Here is a 23,967-nt window from a genome sequence, read left to right as displayed (position 1 = left end):
CTCGAGAACCAATGTCTGCGTAAAGGTAGAGAATAAGAACTCGTATTTAAGTTTGGAGCTTTCGTCGAGTCCAACAGTTCGCGGCGCATTTCTGCCTGTCGAAATTTCGTCCATATCGCTGCTGCGTGGAAGCATGTGCATGGTCGCGAAACAAGCGTAGTCAGTTGAAGCTGCCGTAGCAGTGTCACCTATAGTCGTAGTGATTGAATGGGCTGTTTTAGCATAACGCACTTCGTGGTCCGCTGTTTCGGTGCGGGCACGTGCTTTGGCAAAGACGGATTGGGCGGCGCATTGTGCTGACACTGCCTGTTACGGCGGCAGTCTCTGCTCATGTGCCTTCCAGTGCCTGCGCACGTTCTGTTCGGCCGCGTTGTACGCTCCTATACTTCTGTATTGCGAAGGGGCTTAGGCCTCCTTGCGACAGACTCGGCATTTTATAACGGCGAGTCCTGCAGTTCTTTTTTAATTAAAGCGGCAGCGTTATAGAGCGGACGTTCGGAGGAAAAGCCACTCGCGTTGTGACACACTAATTCAGGATTTGTCGAGATGGTTGTGACGTCACATGTCGAGCTGTGGAATGAAAACGACTTAAACTTCAGCTAAATTGTGACTACAAGGTCGTAGCATGACTGAAATGTAATTATGACATATAAGGATGTAAAGTAAATGAATTACGCAGAAGAAAATTCGGGTAATCAGTTGGCAATTGAACTCATGACCCTTTGGTTGCGAGTCAGATACGCTATCCCTAGGCCACTGAGTTCGTTCGACATGGTCAGAAAGAGCTTGTGCGCCAATTGTGGTTTGTCACATGGTCTAGTATGCCTACTGTTCTGTGCTATATGAGTGCGTGTAATTGAAAGAGGTGCTAATTAAGAGAGAAAGAGCAAGTAACCATTAACTTTGTCGCGTCATACCCTTAGGCGGAGCAATTGAGTGTCCTCCTAATTTTCCTGCTTATTGCGCGCTACTCAGAACACATATAGACGAAGTGTGCTTCATGTGTAAGCAAGAATGCGCATTCGGCAAGAATGTACAACCAGCTAGCTCCTGCTAGTTTTTTGTTGCTTACAAAATCATTTCACCGAGAGGCCTTCTGGAAAGTTGAGCACCAGAGCACCCTCATTTTGAGTCTTTGTCGCTTCTTTTCCTGTCATCGTAGCTTGCATGACGCATTCCAGTACAGCTTACTCGTGCCCTCCGTTTCAGTCGCATGGCGTAGGTTTATTGCTCTGCTTGGGGTCATTGAGGCACGCTGTACGTTCCTAACATTCAATAAAGCTGAGTTGTAAATTGCCCTAAATTATCCTAAAGGACCGTAGGAATTATACCGAGGTAAGGATAGACTTCTGGTTTGGAGCGAGCTCGCGATTTGTGTGTCCGCAGGGAAGGCCGCTCCAGTGGGGTCGGAAGTCCCCAACAAAGGGGCCCGTCCCGTCCCTGCCTCCCCTTCGTGCGGCGGACGACCTCGTTTACGCCGCGCCGTCACGGGGATGACCCGCCGGGAAAAACGCTAACCATGTACAGCTGTCGACATGTGGTTGTTAAGGGGTTGACGAGGTTTCGGGGGCGCACGAGATACGGCTGAGTATTAGCCGAGTGACCGGAAACCCACTATTCCCGTAACGACTGTGTTCGTCTCGTGCGGTGTATTCTGTAAACACTTTAGGGATCGTTTTGTCGCGTCTGTGAAAGAGATAGGAAAGTGGTAACGGCTGGGCCGTGGGTGCCGTGGGAGAGGGTGGTCGCGTTTGTGCTGTTTGTCTATTTGATTGCAACCTCTCCTTTCCCAAATGTTTAATCAGCACTCTTTCCCCAGTCTGTGATTAGTTGGCGGAAATCCTTATTTTCCTTTCCCTAACCACTGATTGGCGAGATGGGTCGTTTGTTATCTTATTGGTTGCTGTCCCCGCTAAGGGCGGAGACAGAGGGTTTAAAACCAAGCGCTCTGGGTTGAGCGGGGGCTGAATTCGTCTGATCCATGATTTAGTCATGTAAATAGTTTTCTCCTTGCTTTGTTTCTTCTCGTTTTTTTTACCTATGTTGTAAATAAATAGTTAACCTTCTCCTTTCCTTGAGTAATGTGAATGTTTGCGAGTAGAACCACCGGGTCATCAAGAAACCCCGATTTCATCATCAAGTAGTTTCCTCTCATCGCCACCGGAAGGGGAAACTCAACTGCGGGCATTAGGTTTTGCCGTCCTCGAGAGTATTAGCTTAGCGGCGACGTACCGGCGTTGACGTATGCCAGACCATCCGGGTGCCTGCTGCGCATGCGCGGCCGGCACACGGCTAGTCTGAAATTGGCGATTGTCATAAGGGTGCCTTGATGCCCGCTCGCCTCCGCTGACCGTCGAGGCACCCTAGATTGTCACGAAATAGGCGCCACGTGGCGGCGGCGCCGTGAACTAGATTTAAGAAGGATCGGCGTGGGATCCCACTGTCCGCCCCGTTTTCCGAATTGTTCGCCGCCACATTCAGACGTTGTTGTTTTCCTGTAAAAACAATATTTCTTGGGGACGCTGTTACATGGATGTCTGCAAGTTTAAGCCTGGACTCCATGTACGCGAAAACTCACGCGAACGCGAAGGCGACGGCGGCAAGCGACGAGCGACGCCGTCGCGCGAAGCAAAATGCATGTGTCGCTTGCCGTGTCGCTCGGATCTGCACCCACAGAAAATTTCGCTCGTCGCCCGGAAGTCCCCCACGCGACTGGCCAATCAGAGCCCCCCAAAGCCGTTTCCGGTTTGTACATGGTTTCTCACGGGTACATCTCACGAAACCAGCCCGTCGTCTTGGTCATCGCCACCGTCGAGAAAATATTTGGTTTTGTAGCTGAGAGGCAGACCCGCACGATTTAAATAATTAAAACAATCTACTTGTTGGGTGCGGAGGGCTAACAGCATTTGGAGCGGGCTACGCGAGCGGGCGTACTGCAGGGAGAGATGCGTGTCGAGCCGCGGGTACCGGCGCTCGATCCACCGTGCCGCTGCGCTCCAACTGTGCAGAAACACTCGCGGCGCGCATTCTCAGTGGTATATTATAGTTTGCTCACTTACAGTCAGGTTGCGGTGACAGTTCATGGGAGTGTTTTTACTAAGCCGGAGTGCACAGGCACCGAACGAAAGCACACCTCCCCCGTGAACCCGTGATGTGACTTCGTCTCCGCAAACACGCCTTTGGCTATCTCCACTGCCGCTACACCGCTGCCGTAGAGGAAATATTCCTTTGGCCCTGACTATGAGGCACACTCACAAAATTTTAAGAGAGAGAACAGGTTACGGGCGTGTTTCTAAGCTTGAGTGCGCAAAGCACGGAATCCGCTGCGCACGTCGCGGGTTCGCGTCGCCTGCCGCCTTCGCTTGCATGGAGGTTGCCCACAAGCGACAGAGCGAACGCCAGCCGTCGCCGCCGCCGTCGCCTTCGCGTTCGCGTGAGTTTTCGCGTACATGGAGTCCAGGCTTTACGACGTAGAAGCCGCAAAGATATCACTGTCTGATTTTTCTGGTGCGAGCAATACAGAGAGAGCATGCAAACAGGAAGCTTCCACGCTGCACTGAAACGCTCGCAGGATCACGATAGCAAAGTTCTTATCGGGCACCCACCTAATATTTCTAAAAAAACATTTGCCTGAACTAGGAGGACCTCTGTAAATACGAAGTGCTATATGGCACACATGACTAACGGGCACGTTTCAAGCGCGAAGAGTTTGCGACTGTCTCTGTAACTGCAGCCCTCATTGCGGCGTGCGTATGTGGTGACACGGGTGGTTTGTAATCCACTGAAAAGGGTGGGGTGGGGGTGATTTAATGACGTCATTCTAATTCCATGTCGTTCTGATTAGTTTTGCTCTTCGATTGCCCCAATGCACTCGTTGTCGCTGGAATCAGACGGACGGATGACAAGATCGCACAGAATTGAACGAAAATACTTGTACCATAGCGGCGTTAGCATTCATTACATGCCTTCCATCGACTGCATACGAACAGAACGCAGGGCATAAGCGCGCCGCGGTTAATTTCTCCGCGGAGACAGTGCGCTGAAACGGGAGACCCAATTGGTCTGGCTTTCCACCTGCATACGTATACAATTAGAAATCCATGCTCATTTAATGTAAAGCACGGGGTTAATTCAAATTTATGAGCACAAAAAAAATGCAGAAGGGTGGAACTTTGTCGCTGAAAACCCCAGCTACAGTATGTGCCAAACTTTTTTCTAGCTTGCTTTGTGCGGTGCAGCGTGGCAAATTGACAATCGGTGGTTCTTGCTTTCTTGATCTTCTAGTTTTGTCATTCCACCGCTGCACAACGTTAGTCATCGTCAGTGTGATTGGTTTTAAATTCGTCCCTAAAAGCGCGACGACCGCCTGCCGCTGCATCTTCACACCGGTCGTTTTCAGTTCAGGCAAAAAAAGACGCGATTTATTCGTTGTTTGTCTTCTATTTCCTTCAGCCATCGAGACGGAAGACTGCCTCACTCGCACGAGGTTGCTTCTGTCGGCAAACAAGCGCGAGTTTGTCGTGAAATTTTAAAACGAACGTGATTCCACATATGTTGACCCCCCGCGGGAGCAGTCCTCCGTAGCGCCGCCATATTGGATCACTTGAGGTGCCTTCTCTGGGTCGTGAAAATCGCCAGCACTGTTGTCACAGGGCGAAGGGGCGAGCGCGCTGGGCAAGCAGCGCTGCTACGCGTTCCCACTCGATCCCTATCGACGAATTGGTCTGCCAAAGTCCAGATGGCGCTGCGTGCACGTTGTTGCACAAATGATGGAAAACATTGGTTTTGCAGTCAGGTGTAAGTGAATAAAAAGAGTGATGATCACAAATCCCGTAGATTTACTGCAGCTCTCACCACCGCCACATGTATCAACGCACGAATGAGGCGTCCGCATACCCAGAGAGCCAGTTATGCGCCCTCCCTTTCCTCAAAGCCATCGCCGTCTTGAACATTGTCAACGCCAATGAACACAGTGAACGCCGATATCTTTCGCTTTGTATATCCTGGATTAGCTGAGCTAATCCACATTAATTTTTTTTTGTTTCACTGCGCGGGTAAAGTGTGCACCTACAAAGTGAAGAAGCCAGTTACTCGCCTTTCCTTTCGTTACAACATGAGAGCGTTTAAAAGGCGAATAAGATTAGACAGATTGTTCCCAGTTTAGCCTTATTCGCAGTCTAGACCCACCGCTGAATTTGAGGAAAGGAAGGACGCGTAACTGGCTCACTTTGCCGGTGGACTCCTCAACCGCGCCCTGAGAAAAAAAAGACACAATCGCCGACTAAAAGCTCGTTTCCAGCTAGCGTTCGTGTTTTTCTTTGGACTGTGCCGGGAAGGAAGGATTGAAAAGGGCAGTCCATGGTGCAGAACAATGCTATGAGTCAGGCGTGCGTCTCTGGTCGTGATCAGCGCTTTCTAGTCGCGTCCTGCATTCCACCCGCACGCAACACTAGATTAGTCCCGGCCGCGGCAGCCGCGTTTTAACCCTTTATAAGGTGCAAGCTGTGTGCACGTCTCACATTGCACAAAAATGGTGAAATTGTACTTGGAATGACTCTAGGAATTGAGTGACATAGCTTTCAACTTAGGTGCATCAACTTAGTTTCTTAGGTGCATCGTAACTGGGTACGTATTGGGTACGTATTCCGAGTTTGTGTCTGTCATAAGAAAAACCGTCATAATCTGCTGCAGCGGCCACACCTGATTGGTCGAATAGCCGGGAGCGAATGGAGTGGTTCGGATGCAGCGAAACGGGCCGGAGAAACCGGACGATGACGTCAAACACATAGCGTACGCTCCTCTAGTCGCAGATGCTCAAGGACAGCCAACATAGCGGCGAGCTGCAAAGCGTAGCCTCTCGCTTCGAAGTGAACTCGTCGACGTTACTGCGTTTCTCGGCTCATGAACTGGCTATAAACAGGGCACGGGACCTTCGCTTCGTCTTATAGTAAATTGGGTGGACGGTTAATTTGGCCTGATTTTTATTTCGTTGGACGGTTCAGTAGCTCCTAGGCCTAACGAGGAATGGTTTGTTGTAGAAATTCTCTTCATTCATACCGGATGGCGCCACTATCACCGGAGTTATCTCGTCTGCTTACGTTGGATGATGTAACATGAAGCATAATGTCCCGCAAAATGATTGCGTTTAGTGCGCGCAAACGTGCATTTTCTATTCTAGAACTCTCTATTAGCTGTTGAAGCGTCCTGCGTCATGATCGTGCGCAATATCTGGCAGCGTGAAACCGCTCATATGCACGGATGGTCAGTCGCCAGCGACGCGCTGCTACACCGACGCGTTTGACATGTCAGAGGTGGTTTTTTGGTGTCCCTTACTGTTATCGATAGCCGCGGTGCTGTGGCTCTGCATCATTGAGCTCGCGAGTTAGCTTGCAAGTTAGTTTTTAGGCGTCAGTGTGGGTATGCGTGCACTTCGTACCATGGCGAACCTATGAAAACTTCGTCTGCGAAGTCTCCCAACGCATATATGAAGGGAAACACAGCAAGGAGATTTTTTTAGCTCATCCCTTTTATTTATTTGCGGCAGAAAAATTAAAAACCTAACAACGGCATCTCGCGGTTCTTGCAGTGCCTGTATAAAAGGAACGAAAAACGTAAATTACCGTCTGCACAACCGTTCGATCACAGCAGCAACTTACGTTCAGCGATGTTGCAGACAGACGGCAAGTCGTCACGGCGCCTTGATGGTTCAGCACGGCACTGAGCGCGCATTGTGCAGCGAGTGAGTGCATTCCACAAATTTTCCTCTCCGTTTCCTTTTACCCTTACGATGAATTTAAAACGCCGTGTTGTGCGAACAGGCTACCTGCCTTTCATTTACCATCGGCGATCGGCGGCTGTAGCGGCCGTCTTCTGTCACTGCAAAGTCATGCGTAGTTGCGTACAATATTCTTCTTTAAATACACCTCCGGCCTTTTCGGTGCTAAAAAGAGTATCTGAACTATTGTTTCTGTTTATTAAAGTCCACTGCGTAAGCAAGACAGCTTTTCATTACACTTTTACAGTGTAATCCCGTGCGCAACTAAGCTTGTGGCGGAATTTTTCTCTCGTTGGTCGCGTTCCATTTCTCGTCAAAGAGCAATAGCGCTGCAGTAAACCGCAACGCAGTGACATCCTGCCGCCGCTCACAGTCGCCAGCGAACCGACGTCCGTTTCCGGCGTTTCGACCAATCAGGTGTGGCCGCTGCAGTAGATTGTGACGATTTTTATTATGACACAAACTCGGAATACGAACCCTACTCGAGTTCGTGTTGCCGGCCGTGTTGTCGCTGTAGGATTAACATACCTTCTTGCCGGTTTTCTTTTTTTTTTTTTTTGTTCCGATTCCATTCTTGTCATGTGCACCTCTGATTTCAGTGACATCGAGTGCATGGGGCAAAACTCTTCGCGCTTGAAATATGTCCGTTAGTCGCGTGTGCTCAGCGATGTCCCTTAGCAAAGAGTCTAGGCAAAGGCAAACCAACACCGATCTGTGAGGGAAGCCAAATGCGGCGGCTCTTTGGTTGCCGCTGGGCGTAAAAGCTGAGATTGCGCCCCGTAGGAATGCATGTAAACAAAACTGGTTTACGACTTCACAATGCACGTATGATGTCGCTGCTTTGTGAAGAAAACCCGAGTGCATCCTGGAATAGATTTTTAAAGCGCGAAATGCGTCGTTTCAAAGGCGATGTATTTTTTTTTTAACCCCGCGATGCGCGCGCGTACTGGCGGGAGAGCTACCCATTTAAAGAGGAGTGTTTTTCTGGCGGGCTAGTTGACGTGATTCATCTTCAAAAACTGCCCGAATAATCGAGGACAAAAGGAAGGACACACACACAATGCGCTTCGTGTGTATGTGTCTGTCCTCTTTCATTTCGTCGTCGTTTATTCCGGCAGTTTTTGAAGATGAACAATAGGAACACATGCAAAGAAACCTTGCCGACATTTTTTTCTTTCTCGTTTCACAGCGTAGTCGTGGAGACGGCCGCTCGGTTACAGTCGGAGAGCGCTTTGAAGAAGAGCTTCACCGAGCACGCGCGTCATTTCGAAGCTGTCTTTTTTTTTCAAATGCCACGATAAGTGTGTGTTGTGAAACCGGACATACCGCCAACGAGCGCTCTATCAGTTTCCCGGAAGCCCGCGGGCTTCTCGTGGAACCCGACATCGCGCGCTACATTCTCTCCATAATACAGTCGTTGAAACTAGACGGCCCGGGCAGTTCTTTCGTGAAAAGCATTCCTCAAAGGGCACGATAAGCGAACGACGCGCACCGTAGCGGACGGCGGCGCTGACGATATACCCACGGCCGCCTCCGGCGTCCGCGAGCGCCCCCTGTGTTCGTAAACACGGGGTTGATCTATAGGCTCGGACGCCTGATAAAGACTGCGCTGTCACGCTGCTGCAAGCATTACGCTACAACATGGAAACTTGGGCTTCCCGTGCCATCTCTGTATTGCTGGCGCCGGAAAACGCGCACAGTGGCGCTTAGCGGCTCGTTAGCATGCAAATATCCTTGTAACGGCGCTCACGGGATATCTGTGTTATCAGCAAAACCGTGCCAACTGCGCCTGAATGTGCCAGGAAACCACTCGGGCAACGCAGCAAACAACGTGATTCCGTAGTCTAGTTCTCGGCGCCGCCGCAGCCTGGCGTCGATTTCGTGAAAACTCTTAATAAAATAGAGGCCGTCGGTGGAAAGTGCGCAGAGTAGGAGCAGATATAGGCGACCTAAAAAGGGACAAAGATTTGCTGCTCGCCTGCTGTCTCTGCTATTTGTTCGAAATATTTGACGCGCCGCCCGTGCCTACTTGAGCTCAAGGCCGCGGCGGACGGAATGCGAAATCGGCCGTGTGCTGTGCAGTGCCTGCAGCTATAGGGGGTCGAAATTAATCCCGATACCTTCACTGCGCCGTCTCTCTCTCTTCATGTGCAGCCGCGAGGCATTAAACGTAGCTGCCTTTAAAAAAATACTTCAGGGGCGCGGTGAGCATTACAACAAACAAAACAACTCTTCGCCAGCCTGCGCCATTTTACGTCAAGGACGTGTGCAAAGCTCTTTTGCGTGCCGCTTTAGAGAGGACCAGCCTACATATATTGTGCGGCTCGCAGCTGGATAACAAAGCACAATCGACAGAGTACGATTTTCCATCTGGCCAGAAAAAAAAAAAAAAACTTGATTCTGTTAGCAGCGGCAGGAGGCGGGCAGCAAATCGTCTCACCGAGTCGTATGTTTTGGGGTGCTTGTATACCTGTTTTATGTTTATATGTTTTGTATGCTTTATGTTGTATGTTTTGGGGCGGCTTGCCGTTAGAAAGCGCTGACTGCTACGCGAAATCATGGGGCGCCGTGTTCCCGCTCATTGGGTTTTTTTTTTTTTTACCTCGAGCTCACGCTGTCCATGCCGGAAGCGCTTATAACTCACTTGACCCGCTGTGTTCCTCGATTTCCTTCCCGAGTCACACAGGTAGCTCTGCTAAATGGGAACGCGGGGTTTGCGTAGCAGCGGCCTTGCAGGTGTTCTGGCGTTTTTTTTTTTTTGTTTTTCTGACGCCGGTCTCGTCGATCGAACAGCAGCGTGTTGCGAGGCATTGTGTGCACACAGCTGTGAATACTTCACACCCCTCGAGGCACTATAGTGCAGCTGCGAGTTGCGTTACGGACGATGGAGTCTGGGCGGTGAGGTGCGACTAAACAAAACTCCAGAGCAGTTCTCGTTTCGCTGGATGTCAACAATGTCCCCTGAAGACGGCCCGCAGAGGCTCCGAGAGGGTCTGCAGAAATTGCACCAGCGTCGCGCTATGACTCTGCATGCAGAGTCATGCATAGACGTCTATGCATACACGTGGGCTCTCGCGCGGATCGAGGCTCTCTGAGCGATGCATGTTCGTAGTTGAGTGCGTTCGCCTTCCTCGCCCTCGTACTAGACTTGACCAACCACGCGTTAATGTTTCACGCTTGCTGTGGCGACTTGCGCAATCCGCGCAAACGCAAAAAGAAAAAAAACGTCTTTAATTATTTCGCTGGACACGTCAACCGCGCTGTGAGGTAAGGGACCCAAATGAAACGGACAAAGGCGCGGAATTAAGTTCGATCACGCGGGGTTGCCGACATCGAACGGCACGCTGCTGTCGCCGTGGCCGGGACTCGACCTTGGGCTGAGCAGCCGAACGCTGCACGTCGCGGTCTGTCCGTCAGCCTCGCACTGCTGGCCCCTTTGGTTTGACTTCCGTGGCGCTCAACGTCCGCAGCGCGAAACAGGCGATGCCACCGCGTGCCGGTGTAGACAGCGTCCTCGCGCTCCCTGCTGGAGGGTTCCGCGCCTTTCCGCGATCATTACCCATCGGCAGCTGGCGGGGAACGACACGCGAAGGAAGGTACTCCACTAATCCGTTTCAGGCGCCTTCTGTAATTCGAATTTCGGCCTGCGTCAGAGACGGAGAGGGAGGCGGGAGAACTGCACGCTTCCAAATGAATCTGATATTGCTTGGACAGAATGCGAGCGTGTTTAGTAGTGCTGAGCGCTAGTTAGGCGGTTTCTATCCTGACTGCGGAGGCCGCACTTGTACAAAAACGCTCGGGTGCCGGGACTTCTCTGCACTCCAAGGGGTCAAAGTGAACGGGGTCGTCTATATACGCCGTACCTCACAGGGCTGTGCGAAAGCGTCCATTAATCGATCAGTGCTATGGTTAGCAATCGGATTTTTGGCGGAAGCGCCCCAAGCAGGCCTCTTCGTCAGCCCGTATGACTGCCATCAGTTCTCACTGAGTAAATACTAGCGACGACGTTGGTGCTATAATTGTATCTGCGTTGTCGCTAGCGAAGAACTTCCCTGCGAAGTATGCGTAGGCGGCTTCGGCAGTCACAACGCTACCGTTGTTTCGTCTTCAAGTTTATTATTAGGAGATATGGCGTTTTCCTGCGCTGCAAAGAAGGAAACGTATTAGGGTCCAAAATTGTAACGGGCCAAATCGCGGGATGCAGAGGAAGAAATTCCCCCATCGAATACGCATTAGGTCGTATTTCTCCTAGAGCACCTCTTCGTGGTGCAACTGGGCTGTTGCATAACGCGTCATCATTGTGGCCGAATTAACGTTAATTTCATGCTTCCCTAGAAATAACGTTTTCACGTAAGTGTTGTGACGTTTCACGCAGAAATTTCGTGAAAACTACTGCAAACATTTGCTCCTCATTTTTCATCTCTGCTCATTCAGGTATGCGCAATTCGAGCCCAGCTAGTCTGCCCGCAAAAATATTTAAGAAATCCTTCTGAGGTCTGTGCACGCAATCGCAATATTGAGGAGTGATTGCAGAACACGTATCGCTTTGTGTTGTGATGCAATGCCTTTCTATATTTACTCCCTCATCGTGTGTAGTCAGTTTGTTCGCCGCGTGCGAGGATAATCTCAGGGGGGCGTGTTTCACGTTTCGCCGGCCGCTGCAAGCGGCAGAAGAAAGGTTCTTGTTTTTCATCTCTTCGTTTCGTTGTTCCCCTCAGACGGGAAGCACTGCAGCTTACAGTTGGGATCCCGTCGAAGGTCTAGCCTAAGTTTGACGTGGGATCATTAGCTATGTTCACGAAACCGACGCCACCCTGTGGCCGCGCCACGAACCACTGAGGACGGGTTGCGTACGTGTGACCCATGTTTTGAGCTGAGCCGCGCTATGCGCTGCGTTGCATAGAAAAGGACGCGGGTGCGGGTCGCAGACACCCACTCATGTAATGAGTTTCGGAAGCGTTACTTGTATCTGTGCGTTGACGAGATGGGAAGCACTTTTAAGTGTCGTGCCGCGCGTCAGAGCACGCACCTATAGCTCTTGCACTTCTTTCCCTTCTTCCTCATTTTCTCCTATTTCACCCCTTCTCTAATAGCTCACCGCGCTGTTTGGATGTCGAGCCAAAGTGAAACAGTTTATTCATAGAACTTCATTCATAGACTCCACCTCTAGTTTTTTTTTTTTTTTTGCACTTGCGGACACGAATTTCTATGTGATTATTTTCGAAACCATGCGTGATTGGCAAGAATGGCGTACTTGCCTAAACGTATTTGGGCCCACATTTCTAAATTTAACTCGATCAAGCTAGCATGCATGTTGAGCCTTAACGAGATGGGTTATCGTTGCTGTCATCTGTCGATCGAAACGTCTTGCTTACGCGTACAACGTTTCTCATTGACCGATAAGCCTACTCGCACGTTTGCTCCGGGGGCGTTCGTCGCCCGAGAGTGCTAATTAAATGTGCAGTATTTAGAAGGCCAGCCCTCAGCGCTCTTCTGGACGATGCCCGGCATAGCCTCTGATATGGGTGTGCCGCTGTTTCCGCGTGCGCCCTATAGCCCCATTAGTTGTATTCATTTGGTACAACGCCTGATGAGTGCATTTTCTCACGTATGCATTATGTGAGCAACTGCGGCTGTATGTCACGAGCTACGAGCTTCTGCTGTGTGATTTGTTGCAAGAGCGAGTTATGAAACTGTACTCCGCTGCACGTGGTACTGCAAGCGATATCAGAGCATACAGCCTGCGCTGCGCGACCGACAAGAAAAGGGGGGGGGGGGGGGGGGTCGCATGATCTCAGAGGAATGTGATCCTATCTGGGCGTACAACACAATGCGACCTCGGCGTTTATGGGCCTGTTTCGAAACCGATGCGTGCACTTGGCTAATTTGAAGAGACGCTATAGTTTACCATATATATCTTGTGGCCAGGCGGCGAATCTGGCTAGCCAGAGCTGCTGAATGTTCACCGCTCGCTGCATGAAGGAGTCGGGATTTTAATGGTAAGCATAATTTGTGCGGTGCGAAATTTTTCTGGTTTTCCTTCAAGCCGATTTTATGATCCTGTTTTCGCTGAACTAACAACGCGTAAGAATGAGAGCTTTGAAATAGTTGTATGAGATTTTTTTTTTTTTACGGGGGTTGTTTAACGTCCCAAAGCGACTCTGGCTCTGAGGGACGCCGTAGTGGAAGGCTCGGGATAATTTTAACCACCTGGGTTTTTTTTAACGTGCACTGACTATGCACAGTACACGCACCTCTAGCATTTAGTCTGCATCGAAATGCGACTGCCGCGGCCGGCATCGAACCCGTGTCTTTCGGGTCAGCAGCCGAGCACCATAACCACTGAGCCACTGCGGCGGCATATGAGATTATGTTGCAGAAGAGGTAATGGAATTGGTATGGGCGGCATTTCAAATTAAAGCGCGTGAATTAGTTCATTATGACTGTTAAATGACTTAAGAACCCGCCATTTATAATGGATGCGCTTCTGTTTCCAGAAGCATATATATCTTAAAATGGGGTGCCATGTTTGTCCGCTTAGAAAACTCCATTGGCGTGTCTACGTTATCTGACATCTGCTCGTACGCGGTCATAGGGTGCGAGTACTTTAATGGATCTCTTTTAGCTAGCGTTAGCTCGCGAGGGGCGAGCTGCCAGACATGGTGCTGCTCGCCTGCTTCGGACCAAATACAGCATCGCCGCCGCATTATTCGGCGCGACATCTCGCTTTAAATCCGCATATTCTCACTCAAACATCACGTTATAAATGACAATTTGCCCATACTTATCAGATAATTTGTGGATTTTCGAGCTATTAAGCCTAACTATACTTCATGGCACAAGTTATTTGCAGCACTGGGAAAGATAAAGCCGCCGCGTTCAGTCAGGGAATCGAGGCCAAGAAAGACATAAAATAGCCCCTGAAATATTTGAGCTCAGTTGCGACTGGAGTTTTTTTTAAAAATATTTATTGCAGTAATTGAAAGGGTAGTTCGGGATGGTGTTTTGAAAGTTTAGCGAGAGTTTCATTCACTGATGAAATTAGCAGAGAAAGGCCGCACGAACACAGCACTGCGGAATATCTTGCTACGAACCGGTGCGCCGCCATTCGTAAGCATGGCATCAGCCCAGCCGGCTTAGCATAGAGGCCGTTACGTCACATTTTTTTTTAAATCCGGAAGCCCCCCTCCCATTTGGCCGCCGTCTCAGCGCGCTCGCGCATGCGCAACAGACAATTAGGACTTATAGAATAGGGTGACGCTGTCGGTTAGGGACATAGGGGTACACCGGGGGGGACAGGAAGGGGCGTCATTGACCTGCGCCTAAGTAGCTAGTAGAACCACCTTCAAGTGTCAGCAATCACGCAGTGCAACTTCGCAAGGCCGCTGCTAGTCGCACTGCGCGTTGTGCAATATTTGGCACGTGGCATAGTATACACATAAGTAGTATGTACGTCTTTTGTATGAAGAGAGAAATATTGTTAATGTGCATGCAACTTCTCACTGCGTAGAAATGCTTGCAATGGGTGCGTATTTAGCTTTACAATAAATGCTGGGGCTTCTGCCATCACCATCATTCTTTTTCGCCTTACAGTAACTTGGTTCGAAGAGTCGCTATGCTAAAACGTTTTCTGGCGTTTTACGGCGCTTACCGGAAAGTCGGGCGTCCGGTAACGCGGTAAACGGTAACGTAATCATGCTAACGGTCTGCTATATCCCTCTAATACTGTTGTCACAGTGTAAACGGTAACGTAATCATGCTAACGGTCTGCTATATCCCTCTAATACTGTTGTCACAGTGGACGCTTCTAATCCCCATCGAGCCCGATCCCGGTTTAAATTGTGCGCTCGCAAGGCTGCTACAGGTTCCCCCTCGATCCCGATCGGAGAGTTGGTCTGCTAGATAACAGGTGGCGCTGCGTGCCCACTTGGTTACATAAATATTGGAAAACAAATGCGTTTGTCAGAAAGTGCGAGTAAACAAAAACACTTCTGATTAAAAATCCCGTGGCTGTGACGAAGCTACAGGAGGTCCCATCAAAAACGCGCGCCAAACAGCTTATCACTGGCCCATGCACATGGGTTCGCGCGGGTAGGCAGACAGCGTTGACGCGGTGGACACAACTCTGGAAATCAAGCCGCACCGGATAAATTAAAAAGTTATTTTAAAATTTCGCAGCTTTTATCAAATACTTTTCTGCTTATTTCATTTTTGTATTGTATTACATTGTTTCCTGAACGCGAGGGTAGCGGCCCTCAACGGCGCTTTGGGAACCGGATTGGGGTCGAGCAGGGTAGGTTTCGCCGTCGAGGCACCCCAGGTTTAGCCGTGTGGCAGCGCCGGATATGCGTTGAGTTCGATGACGATCGTCTCGAGCTCGATCGAAAGGGCCCGCGTGCAGTGTGATAAGTTTGTTCCCGTTAATTAACGCACTGGTGCCTCTTTTTTTATTCAGTATATTTAGGACGTTTGTGCCAAAGAATTTAGGTTCTAAGTGTACGCCTTTTCCCGTACTAGCGGAACTCATCTAATAACGCGCGAAAAGTGGCTGATATCAATCAGTATGGGCCGCTTATCAGTTGATCGGTGAGCTCGACTCCGTTCGGAATGCGGCCGCTCGCTTCATTTTTCTCCATCCGAGCGTAGTCTCTCGAGTCATTAGGAACTCGTTGTTCCAGCGCTCTTTTATGGCCGTCTTAAAAGATCGCAGACTGCAGTCTCCGCTACCTGCCGAGGCCCCTCACGTTCTTCGCGCTCCTTACGTAATAAGCGTCAAGCGCATCCACGGCAGAACTGAAGCGTTAATTTCATCCACACTTCCGCATGCCATCGTGCTTTGCAATTGTCTTTCCGCAATTATCGCATCCTTTTCCAGTCACGAAAAACACTCCGAGGTGAGCTGCGTAAACGTTATTCGAATTGGCGTCTTACCTCGATACCCCCCCCCCTTTTTTTTTGTCGTTTTCTGTTATAGCTGTTCTAGTTTTCGCGTACACGTGATCCATTTAGCTTTGTATTCTGCTGTTTGCTTTGGTTCTTTTTTTTTCAGTCGCGTTCTGCCTCCTTTTGTTGCACATTCTATGCACTTGTAGTGTGCTTCCTGGTTTCTGCGTAAAGGGCTTTGAGCTAATGTAGTCATTCTGACCTTGTATATTGCCTCGTATAATTATTTTTTTTTTGCCTTGCATTTCGCGTTGTGCGCGTGTGTTTGTTCACTTTGTAATAATATTTCCTCTTTTTACCGGCATTACTCAGTGTCCTCTGTACTTCCTCCAAGCTGTTGTGCATAACCCGAACGCTCTCCATGCTTTGAAGGCGCGCAAACCCCTTTGCGTTAAGCGCTTCCGCCTCAATTCACTATATGCCCTGACACTGTGTTTCATGATTGCCACGTGCTAGAATTTTGATTGAAACAAACGAAGCTCCCACTTGGGAGGAAAAAAAAAACAAAACAAGGGCGTGAACGAAACGGGAGAGAGGTGGTCGCAGTTCACCATATGTGCCGGTTGCGGCTCATAGTGGAGGTTCAAGCGCGGAACTACGTCTTTTGGTGCGGAGCTTCGTGCGGCCGCTCCTGCTAATTAGTATTGTTTTTTTTGCGGTCCGTAGTTGGTTGTGTCGTGAAATTAATTTAATACTCGCCAAGGCGCCTCGCGTACACCGTGCGCTTGAGAGGTGCACTGATACTACTACACATGCTGTAGTTTTTTCACCTCATAATGCCTCCGAGGGGTGGCGAAACCCTCACGAAACACTGTGGCGGTTGTTGATGTTCTCGAACGGTGACAATGAAGCCAAATTGCTGGAGTTGACGGAAGGGGAAGAAGAAGAAAAAAAACGCTGTATTGCATGTCGTCCTTTAGGCCTGCTCGTTTACGTCGTTTCGCGTCTCTCGCCGGAGCTCAAATGGCCGGGTAGCTGCACTGTTGCTGGCTTCATCTGGTCGGGACAGGCGGGCTATGGGGCAGGCGGTTGCCGTGGCAGTCAGCGTTGTCTTCCCCGCTGGGCGCAGGGCGGCACGGACCCGGACGACCAGACCCCGAGCAGCAGCCAGGGTGAGCCGGCGGCGTTCACCGAGTGGCACGTCCCTGCGCGCGACGGCGGCCGGCGCCAGGAGCTGCTGCCGGCCGACCTGAGCCCCGGCGGCGGAGGGCCACCCGTGCCGCCGCTACCCTCGCCGGGCAACAAGCGGCGCGGCACCTTCCGGTGAGCCTGTGACGACGCCTCTGCGCTTACCGGTGTCGCTTGATTGCGGCCTCGCAGCGTTTCTCGGCTGAAGTCGTCGCCCAGGCACGACTGTTTGCTTCTTTTACGGCGACAGCTGTGTGGACGAACCTTGCGCGGTTTAAACGGCCTCGTGTTACGTCGTAACCGAGCCACCGCGTCCACCTGCTGGACACTGACGATACCGTGCGGCTAGGCCCCAGAGTGGGAGCATGCGTGCAAGGGTTGCATTACTGCTATCCCTGGAGAACAACAAGTCCAACGAGATATCATCTATTTGTCCGCGGAGCATTAGTCTTTCTTTGTTTTCGTAATATGTGATGAGTATTTCTGTTTGTTTTTTTCGCACGTTTTGAGTGCAGAAGAAATATTTGTTTGCATACCTCTCCGAGAGCACTGGACTCTGTGGTCAGAGTATTGGGCACTATTGACAACTTAACACTGTACTTCATGAAGCGTACCGATATCTTTTGGACGTGCGGTGCGGTCCCAGTCTTCATCTTTGTGTGCCGGCAAAGGTGAAGTGAAGGGAGCTCAAAGGACTATAGACACCAAATTTTTGCTTGCCTGTTTCCTCCTTCCGAATGATGCGTTAGAACACATGGATCACCGCGTAGTATTCGTCTACGACCACCTGAATAGTTCAGTAAATTTCTTCTTGACCTATAGGTAACGTGAGATACGAAAACAAAAACGGGAATATAGCTGCTGATACGTTGTTTGCTGTCATTCCGGCTATAGAAGAAGGCTGGTTTAAGTATTGTAGGGAATTAAAACTATGTATCACCGTTTATACGCAAGTTTTTTCGTGCCTCACGTCACCTAAGTGGAAACTATATATACGCGTCACAGCCATCGTTCGGTCGATGAAACCGAGGCTGAAACAGCATCAAGAAGAAAGTCAATTACAAATTGCTTAGCGGTCGTAGGCGAATACCGCGAGGTGATCCATGGATTATAATGTCTAACGCATCATTTGAAAGAAGAAAACACGCAACTAAAATTAGGTGTCTATAGTGCTTTAAGTGTAGGATGACCTTAGTTTTCATTTATACGTGCGCAGGAAGCACAACTGTCCAACGTGGTTCACTTAAGAATTGAGTACGTGGGTATTGTGTGGATGCCGCGCAGCCGAAACCGTGATGAAGTGTTGCTGTGGCAGTAAGCAATAAAAGAAAAGAAAAGCTGTGCGTTGACAGTGTATGTACCATTAATTCGGAACCGAGTATAAGTGTTGCTTGCCCCGTTCCCTGTGGTCACAGCTCATTGTACTTTCGTATTATTTGCTCGTCAGGAAGGAAACACCACGCGGACTGTCCCTTGAGCAGCTGTAGCTTTGGCGGCCTCAAAATCTTGGGCTGCGCTATTCTGTGGTAATCAGGCGCATGTAGTATTTGCTCGCGAGCAAGTAGGCCTAAACTTAACGTAAACTCGTATAACTTGCTTGCATACTGCTGACAGAGCTGCAGAGTTAACGTAAATGTCTTCACACAAATTAATGTTGTCAGCGAGAACCGCTGGCCTAATGAAATGTAACGGAACGAATGCTATACAGAGTGCTAAAACTTAGGCTCGCGCCCTCTCTTCACCTCAGTGCGACGACAGCGCAGCATTTGTTCGCAGAGCACAGAGGTGTTTTAGATTTTTCTCTGAAAATAAGCGGCAGTGTGGTTCTTCTTCGTTCTGGTTGGTCGAGCTTGTTTTAGTGTTGATGCCCGTGTAACGCTTGCCTTTCCAAGGTTTTTGAAGCGATAATGTATCGACTCATCGGCCAGCAGAGTGCTGCTGATACGCGCGCGGCTGTAAGGCCATCGGGTCATGTGTGCCGAGTCCGCGGTGCGACGCGGAACTCTCTCGAGGTACCGGCCTTCGAGAAGCGCTGGCACGTACTTGGACGCGCTGGGCTGGCAGGTGCACGCCGCAGAATGACACTTGGGCAGTGTGTGATCTCCAACCGATTGTCAATTCTGTGAAGGTGACCTGTTCTGTGGAAACACAAGATAACGTGGTCGGAACAACATTTCACAGCGCGGAACCCCGGTGTTGCTAGAGTTAAATATATGTTCGCACTGGGCATTCGGCATCTAGGGCGAGCGAAATCCGCCGCCGCGTCTCACTTTGTCGGGAGAGACGGCGTCAAGCGCGGAAACCAGCCGTCACTCACCGCTAGCCAACAGGAATGCTAGAAGGAATTTGCGCAGTCTGGTCAGAACACGCTAGTCTTACAGTATGGCGTCCACCATGTCCGCTCTGCACACTACTGCGCGAAGTGCTGACAGCTTCGCAAATTGCGTGCCTTTTTTCCTTCTTTTTCTGAAGTGCGGAATTTGTAATGCTGGGTGGGCTATGTGACCATTTCGAACACAGATCGGGGGGGGGCAATGTACTCGAGTGAACCGCCCGTTCATTTCCAAAGCAAACCGCGAACTAGGGGCAGGTTGCGGAGACGTTGTCAGGTGGCGCCAACAAGAAGTATCGTGTTGGCTGCCTCATTATCGATTCCGCCGTTTTGTTGGCGTGCAGGTGGAGGCACCATAGAATTACGAATATTCACTGTTATCGCAGGTTATAATACCTTGCGGTCACGTCAGCGGCTGCCGTATGTTGCCGATTGTAAGTCAACGTTTTTTTTTTTTTCGAAAAATCTCCCAAAGGTGGGGACCGACTTATATTCGGAGTCGACCTATACGCGGACTTATGAAGTTGACCTACTTGCGGGCTGAAATGTAGTTTTGACCGAACCGCGGATAATACCATGCCCCGTTTACGCATAATTAGGTAATACCGTATTTACTCGCATAATTTGCGCACTTTTTCTTTAAATTACGTTTTTTCTTCAAATTGCGCGAAAATTTCCTGAACACGTCCTAAAAACTACAAAGGTCATAACGCGCAATGTTGGCTATATATTGCCGCCTATACGTAGACCTCTCCCCCCGCCCCCATCTCGCACCCCTCGCAAGCCGGAAAAAAAAAATTGACTCCAAATATAAGACGCGTACCCCCTCTGGTCGCGCGCTACGTTATTTAGTTTCCCGCGGGATGGCATGACGGGGCGTGCGAGCGCAAAGCAATAAACGCACGATACAATCTCGAAGCCGACGGTGGGAGGCAAGGGATAACGGCCGATAAAACGGCGTCTGCGCGCGCGGCCCGGCTGACTGGCGGAAAACCGAACAGCAAACGGTTAAGTAGTTTCGGATTCGGGCGCGTGTGCAACTGTTCGTCCGGGAAAGCGACCACCAGCGCGAGCGAGCCGGGTAGAAAACGGCGCATAATTCGTGCCCTCGCCGCTCCACCTTTCGAAACCGCGCGCGGCCGCTCCAATCTCCCCAGGCTTGTTTTGCGCCCACCTGCGTACATGCTGGTGGTGGTCTGGCGCAGCAGAGAGCGCCAAATGTGCGAATGAAAGCTTTTTTTTTAATCTGGGTAAAAAGTTAAGGGCGCGCAAATTACTCGAGTAAATACGGTAGTTGTCAGACGCGGTGCGAAATCGAATCTGCTTAAAAAACAAATGTGAATGCGCAGGAATTTGGACAAGAATTCGCAGCTCAAAGCAAAAAAAAAAACTCAAAGCCAGCAGTCAGAGACCAATATAGATTGGCGATGAAACGGCACCGTCGTGTGCGGGCCGGCTGACTAGCCGCAGACAATAGCCAGCGGTTCGGTAGTTTCAGATTCCGGCGCCGGAGGTTACCTGAAGTACACGGCGACGCGGAGCGTGAAATATGCGACTAAAAGTGTAGGGTGAAGGATAGTGACGACTTATATTCGGTGTCAAACTTTTTTTGCCTGGGGTTGCCGAGAGTTTGGGGGTCGACTTATAATCGGCAGTACGGTAATTTTGCTCGGTCTTGACACCGAACGGCCCATTGTAAAAAAAAAAAAAAAACCAAGACCCCCTCCCCCCTTCCTCGCAGGAGTGTAGAAGTGCACTTACAGCTTGTTCAAACTAAACGGTGTAAATTTCACAAGCCTGTAAAATTTTTGTCCTAAATAAACTTTCTGATTTTATACTTTCTAGCATCATTTCTCCGCCGCGGTGACTCAGTGGTTATGGCGCTCGGCTGCTGACCCGAAAGACGCCGGTCCGATCCCGGCCGCGGCGGTCGAATTTTGATGGAGGCGAAATGCTAGAGGCCCGTCGTGTACTGTGCGATGTCAGTGCACGTCAGAGAATCCCAGGTGGTAGAAATTTCTGGAGCCCTCCACTACTGCGTCCCTCGTAGCCGGAGCCGCTTTGGGACCTTAAACCCTAATAAACAAAGTTTCTAACATTAAGTTTGTGATCCCATTGCTTTCGAACCTGCAGCCATCGGTGGCGATGGTGGCGCCATGGGTGATTGGTGGGGTATTGTTGAATCTCTCATCGCACGTCGACTGTTAGTATGGGGAAAGAGGGCCGCGATGCGATAAGCTGCTCTTTTTTAGAGATTGCTGCCTCTCCGACAAAATGATGGCTCCGTGCGAATTCGCAGCAGCGTAGCGTGGCTGTCCAGTGCAAGTGTCGTTTGACGTAAACGGAACGCGGTTCTGACGTGCAAGTGCAGTGACGCGCGAACTTTCATGGGCTTCAATATATGCACTGCGCCTGCGCCAGATTCCTGATTTCTCGTGTTCTGGGCGCCAGCCTTGTTCCGCTTTAATTTTACGTGACTGTTCTCACAAGTGCCTCTGTCCCAGTGTGGCATCGTTGGACTATCTTTGATGAGAACGATGCCACTAACCGCACAGCTTGGAAGAAACGGTCTATTAGGGCCATTTCCTGATGACAGATGGGTTACATGATGTTCCTTGCCCTTCTATACTTTTTTTTCCTTTGCAGTGGAATATGGCTAATTAAATAATGTATTGTAGGAAATTATAAGCTTCGATATTAAAAAAAGGTATATAGTCGCGGTTAAATGGGCTCTTATAATGTTGCTGTATGCCTTTGATGTTAAAGGGCGCTGCTTCACGGCCATCCTTCAGCAAGAATTTTTTGATGCGCCTTGTAGTAGCTGAGTTATCTGTAGACAAAATTTGAATAGCAGTGTCTTCGCGCCTTTCATTCTCCTCTCGTCACTTCACGCTGAAAGTTCGGCGTTCCTCCGCCGGCCCCACCTCCTGGGTCCCAGCTTCCTGACCCGCCGGAGCTACTCAGCTTATTGGCCGTGGCCATGGTAGCTGAAAGAATCTAACCAATAACCATCTCTGATCTGGCATCCGCAGGCTATCTGATTTAGTGCAACAAAGGAGGGTGCGAGCGTGAAAAAGTCGCCGGAAAGGGCTCGCCAACGTTTGCGCGTGATTGTGGGTTCTGTGGCACGTGTACAAGTGTGCTATTTGGATCAAGTGTTCATGGCAACACAATGCGGTGATTGAGCGAGTTGGTGTGCTCTCCTCGGAAGACGCCACTCTTGGAGGGACACTGAAGAAGTGTCCATGCAATTATCTTTTTTTTCAGCAAGAATCGATTATCCGGCCCTTTCTGGTCATGTTAACGTTTGTCCGGAAGTAAAAAAGCTCCTTTATCGACGAGAAAATTCAATTTTAAAATCTTTCCGCCAGCCGATTTGACTCGTGACGTCCTTGCTTTTCTGAAAAGTACGGGTTTCCACCGTTTCGAAGTGAATGGCGCTGTGGTGTATCCTCTCGGATGCGCTGAAAGAAATTTGTGCCGACTCGTCTACCTTACTATTTTACCTGCGAAGCAGCGGCCGTTGATGGCGACACCTGTTGTTTTGTTTTCTAAACTTTCTGGCTTGTAAAAGCTCCGTTTTCAGATGGAGTGGCCTCGCGGTTTCCTATCGATCCAGGCCAACTTTTTTTTAGGCCTTGCTGACCCTATGCTTTGCTTGTGCAGTAAGCCAAGATTTTCTTTTTGTTGTTTTGGCTGATTCGCCAGGCATTGGAGAAAGAATTGGGTTGCATAAAGCAAAGTAATGATCAAACCGAATGCAATTACGGCTAACAAATCGCAAACATGCGTGGCTACCTATTTGGTCTCAAAAAACGCGGTGATCTTTGGTGTTTACAACTTCACTGGAGGGATCATCCCATTTATTGAGGTTGTGTGCTAAATGGGAGGGGGCGGGGGGGTGTTATTTTGTATATTTTATTCCAACTTTTAGGCAGTGATCTTGTCGGCGCGATACGTAACGCGGTCAGGCAATGAATTTGCTGTAATGCCTTTAGCGAAACACCCTTGAAGGGAAAGCCGAAGTGCGGGACGCAAGCGATGGAAGAGAGAAATTGGATTTCGCGGTATTTATACTCCCGCCCCGGCTGTACGTAATTGGAGCAGGTACAGCGCGCAGAGTTACTTTGAGGCAGCTCAAAGGCGAGTGTGTGTGGCCGAGTGCGCCTTGAGAGGTTTCATCCCAGCGAGAGTCGAAAAATCGCAGCGGTATAGGGCAGTGTGTTTGCCATCGTGCCGACGGCGATCGATTCTTCTTAGCGGGTGGGAGGGGCTACTCAGCGCGGCAGTTGGTGCAGCAGTTTAATGCGCTGCCGGCTAAGTATAGCTCGCCGCAGGTGTTGGGGCGAAGAGCGAGGCGCGGTGTATGCACGGCGACGACCGTGGGAAGTGGCCGCGTGTGGCGCGCGCGTGGTGAGAGAGAAGCCCCACCGCGGTGGGATTTTTGAGCGGCGCCTAATGCGCGGCGGCGCGCGCCTCTCCGCGGGGATAATCCGTTTATCCCCCGCTGCCGGCCGAAGACGCGCGCGCGCAGATACCCGCAGAGGGAAGAGCGGCGTCCTTGGGGCGGCGAGCGCTTCGCTACCTTGTGGCGCGGTTTGTTTGCCGCCGAGTGTTGTGCCCGGGCTCATTTTTGCGCGCGTGGGCGTGCGTCGGGGCCCTCTGCGTGGCTCTTACGTCGTCGTGCGGGACAAGGCGACGGCACGCGTTCGGGGAACGACGTGTTGTGTCCCCCCTTCCTTTCCTTCTGTTTTCACGGCACTCTATCGATTAGCCCGCCCTCGCGGAT

At 50.3% G+C, this 23,967-nt stretch overlaps 1 protein-coding gene across 1 annotated transcript in view; it reads left to right on the top strand.

Annotated features, from left to right (window-relative positions):
- The window catches only part of LOC144113091 (kalirin-like), a gene marked incomplete in the record, with an annotated part of 253,434 nt that overhangs the window by 79,933 nt on the left and 149,534 nt on the right, over positions 1–23,967 (top strand). Inside the window, 1 exon segment of the mRNA XM_077646013.1 lies at positions 16,788–16,981. Coding sequence (XP_077502139.1) covers positions 16,788–16,981 — 194 coding nt within the window.

Source organism: Amblyomma americanum, chromosome 1, assembly GCF_052857255.1.
Source record: "Amblyomma americanum isolate KBUSLIRL-KWMA chromosome 1, ASM5285725v1, whole genome shotgun sequence".
Lineage (NCBI taxonomy): Eukaryota > Metazoa > Arthropoda > Arachnida > Ixodida > Ixodidae > Amblyomma > Amblyomma americanum.
This window is presented reverse-complemented; position numbering and strand designations above follow the sequence as displayed.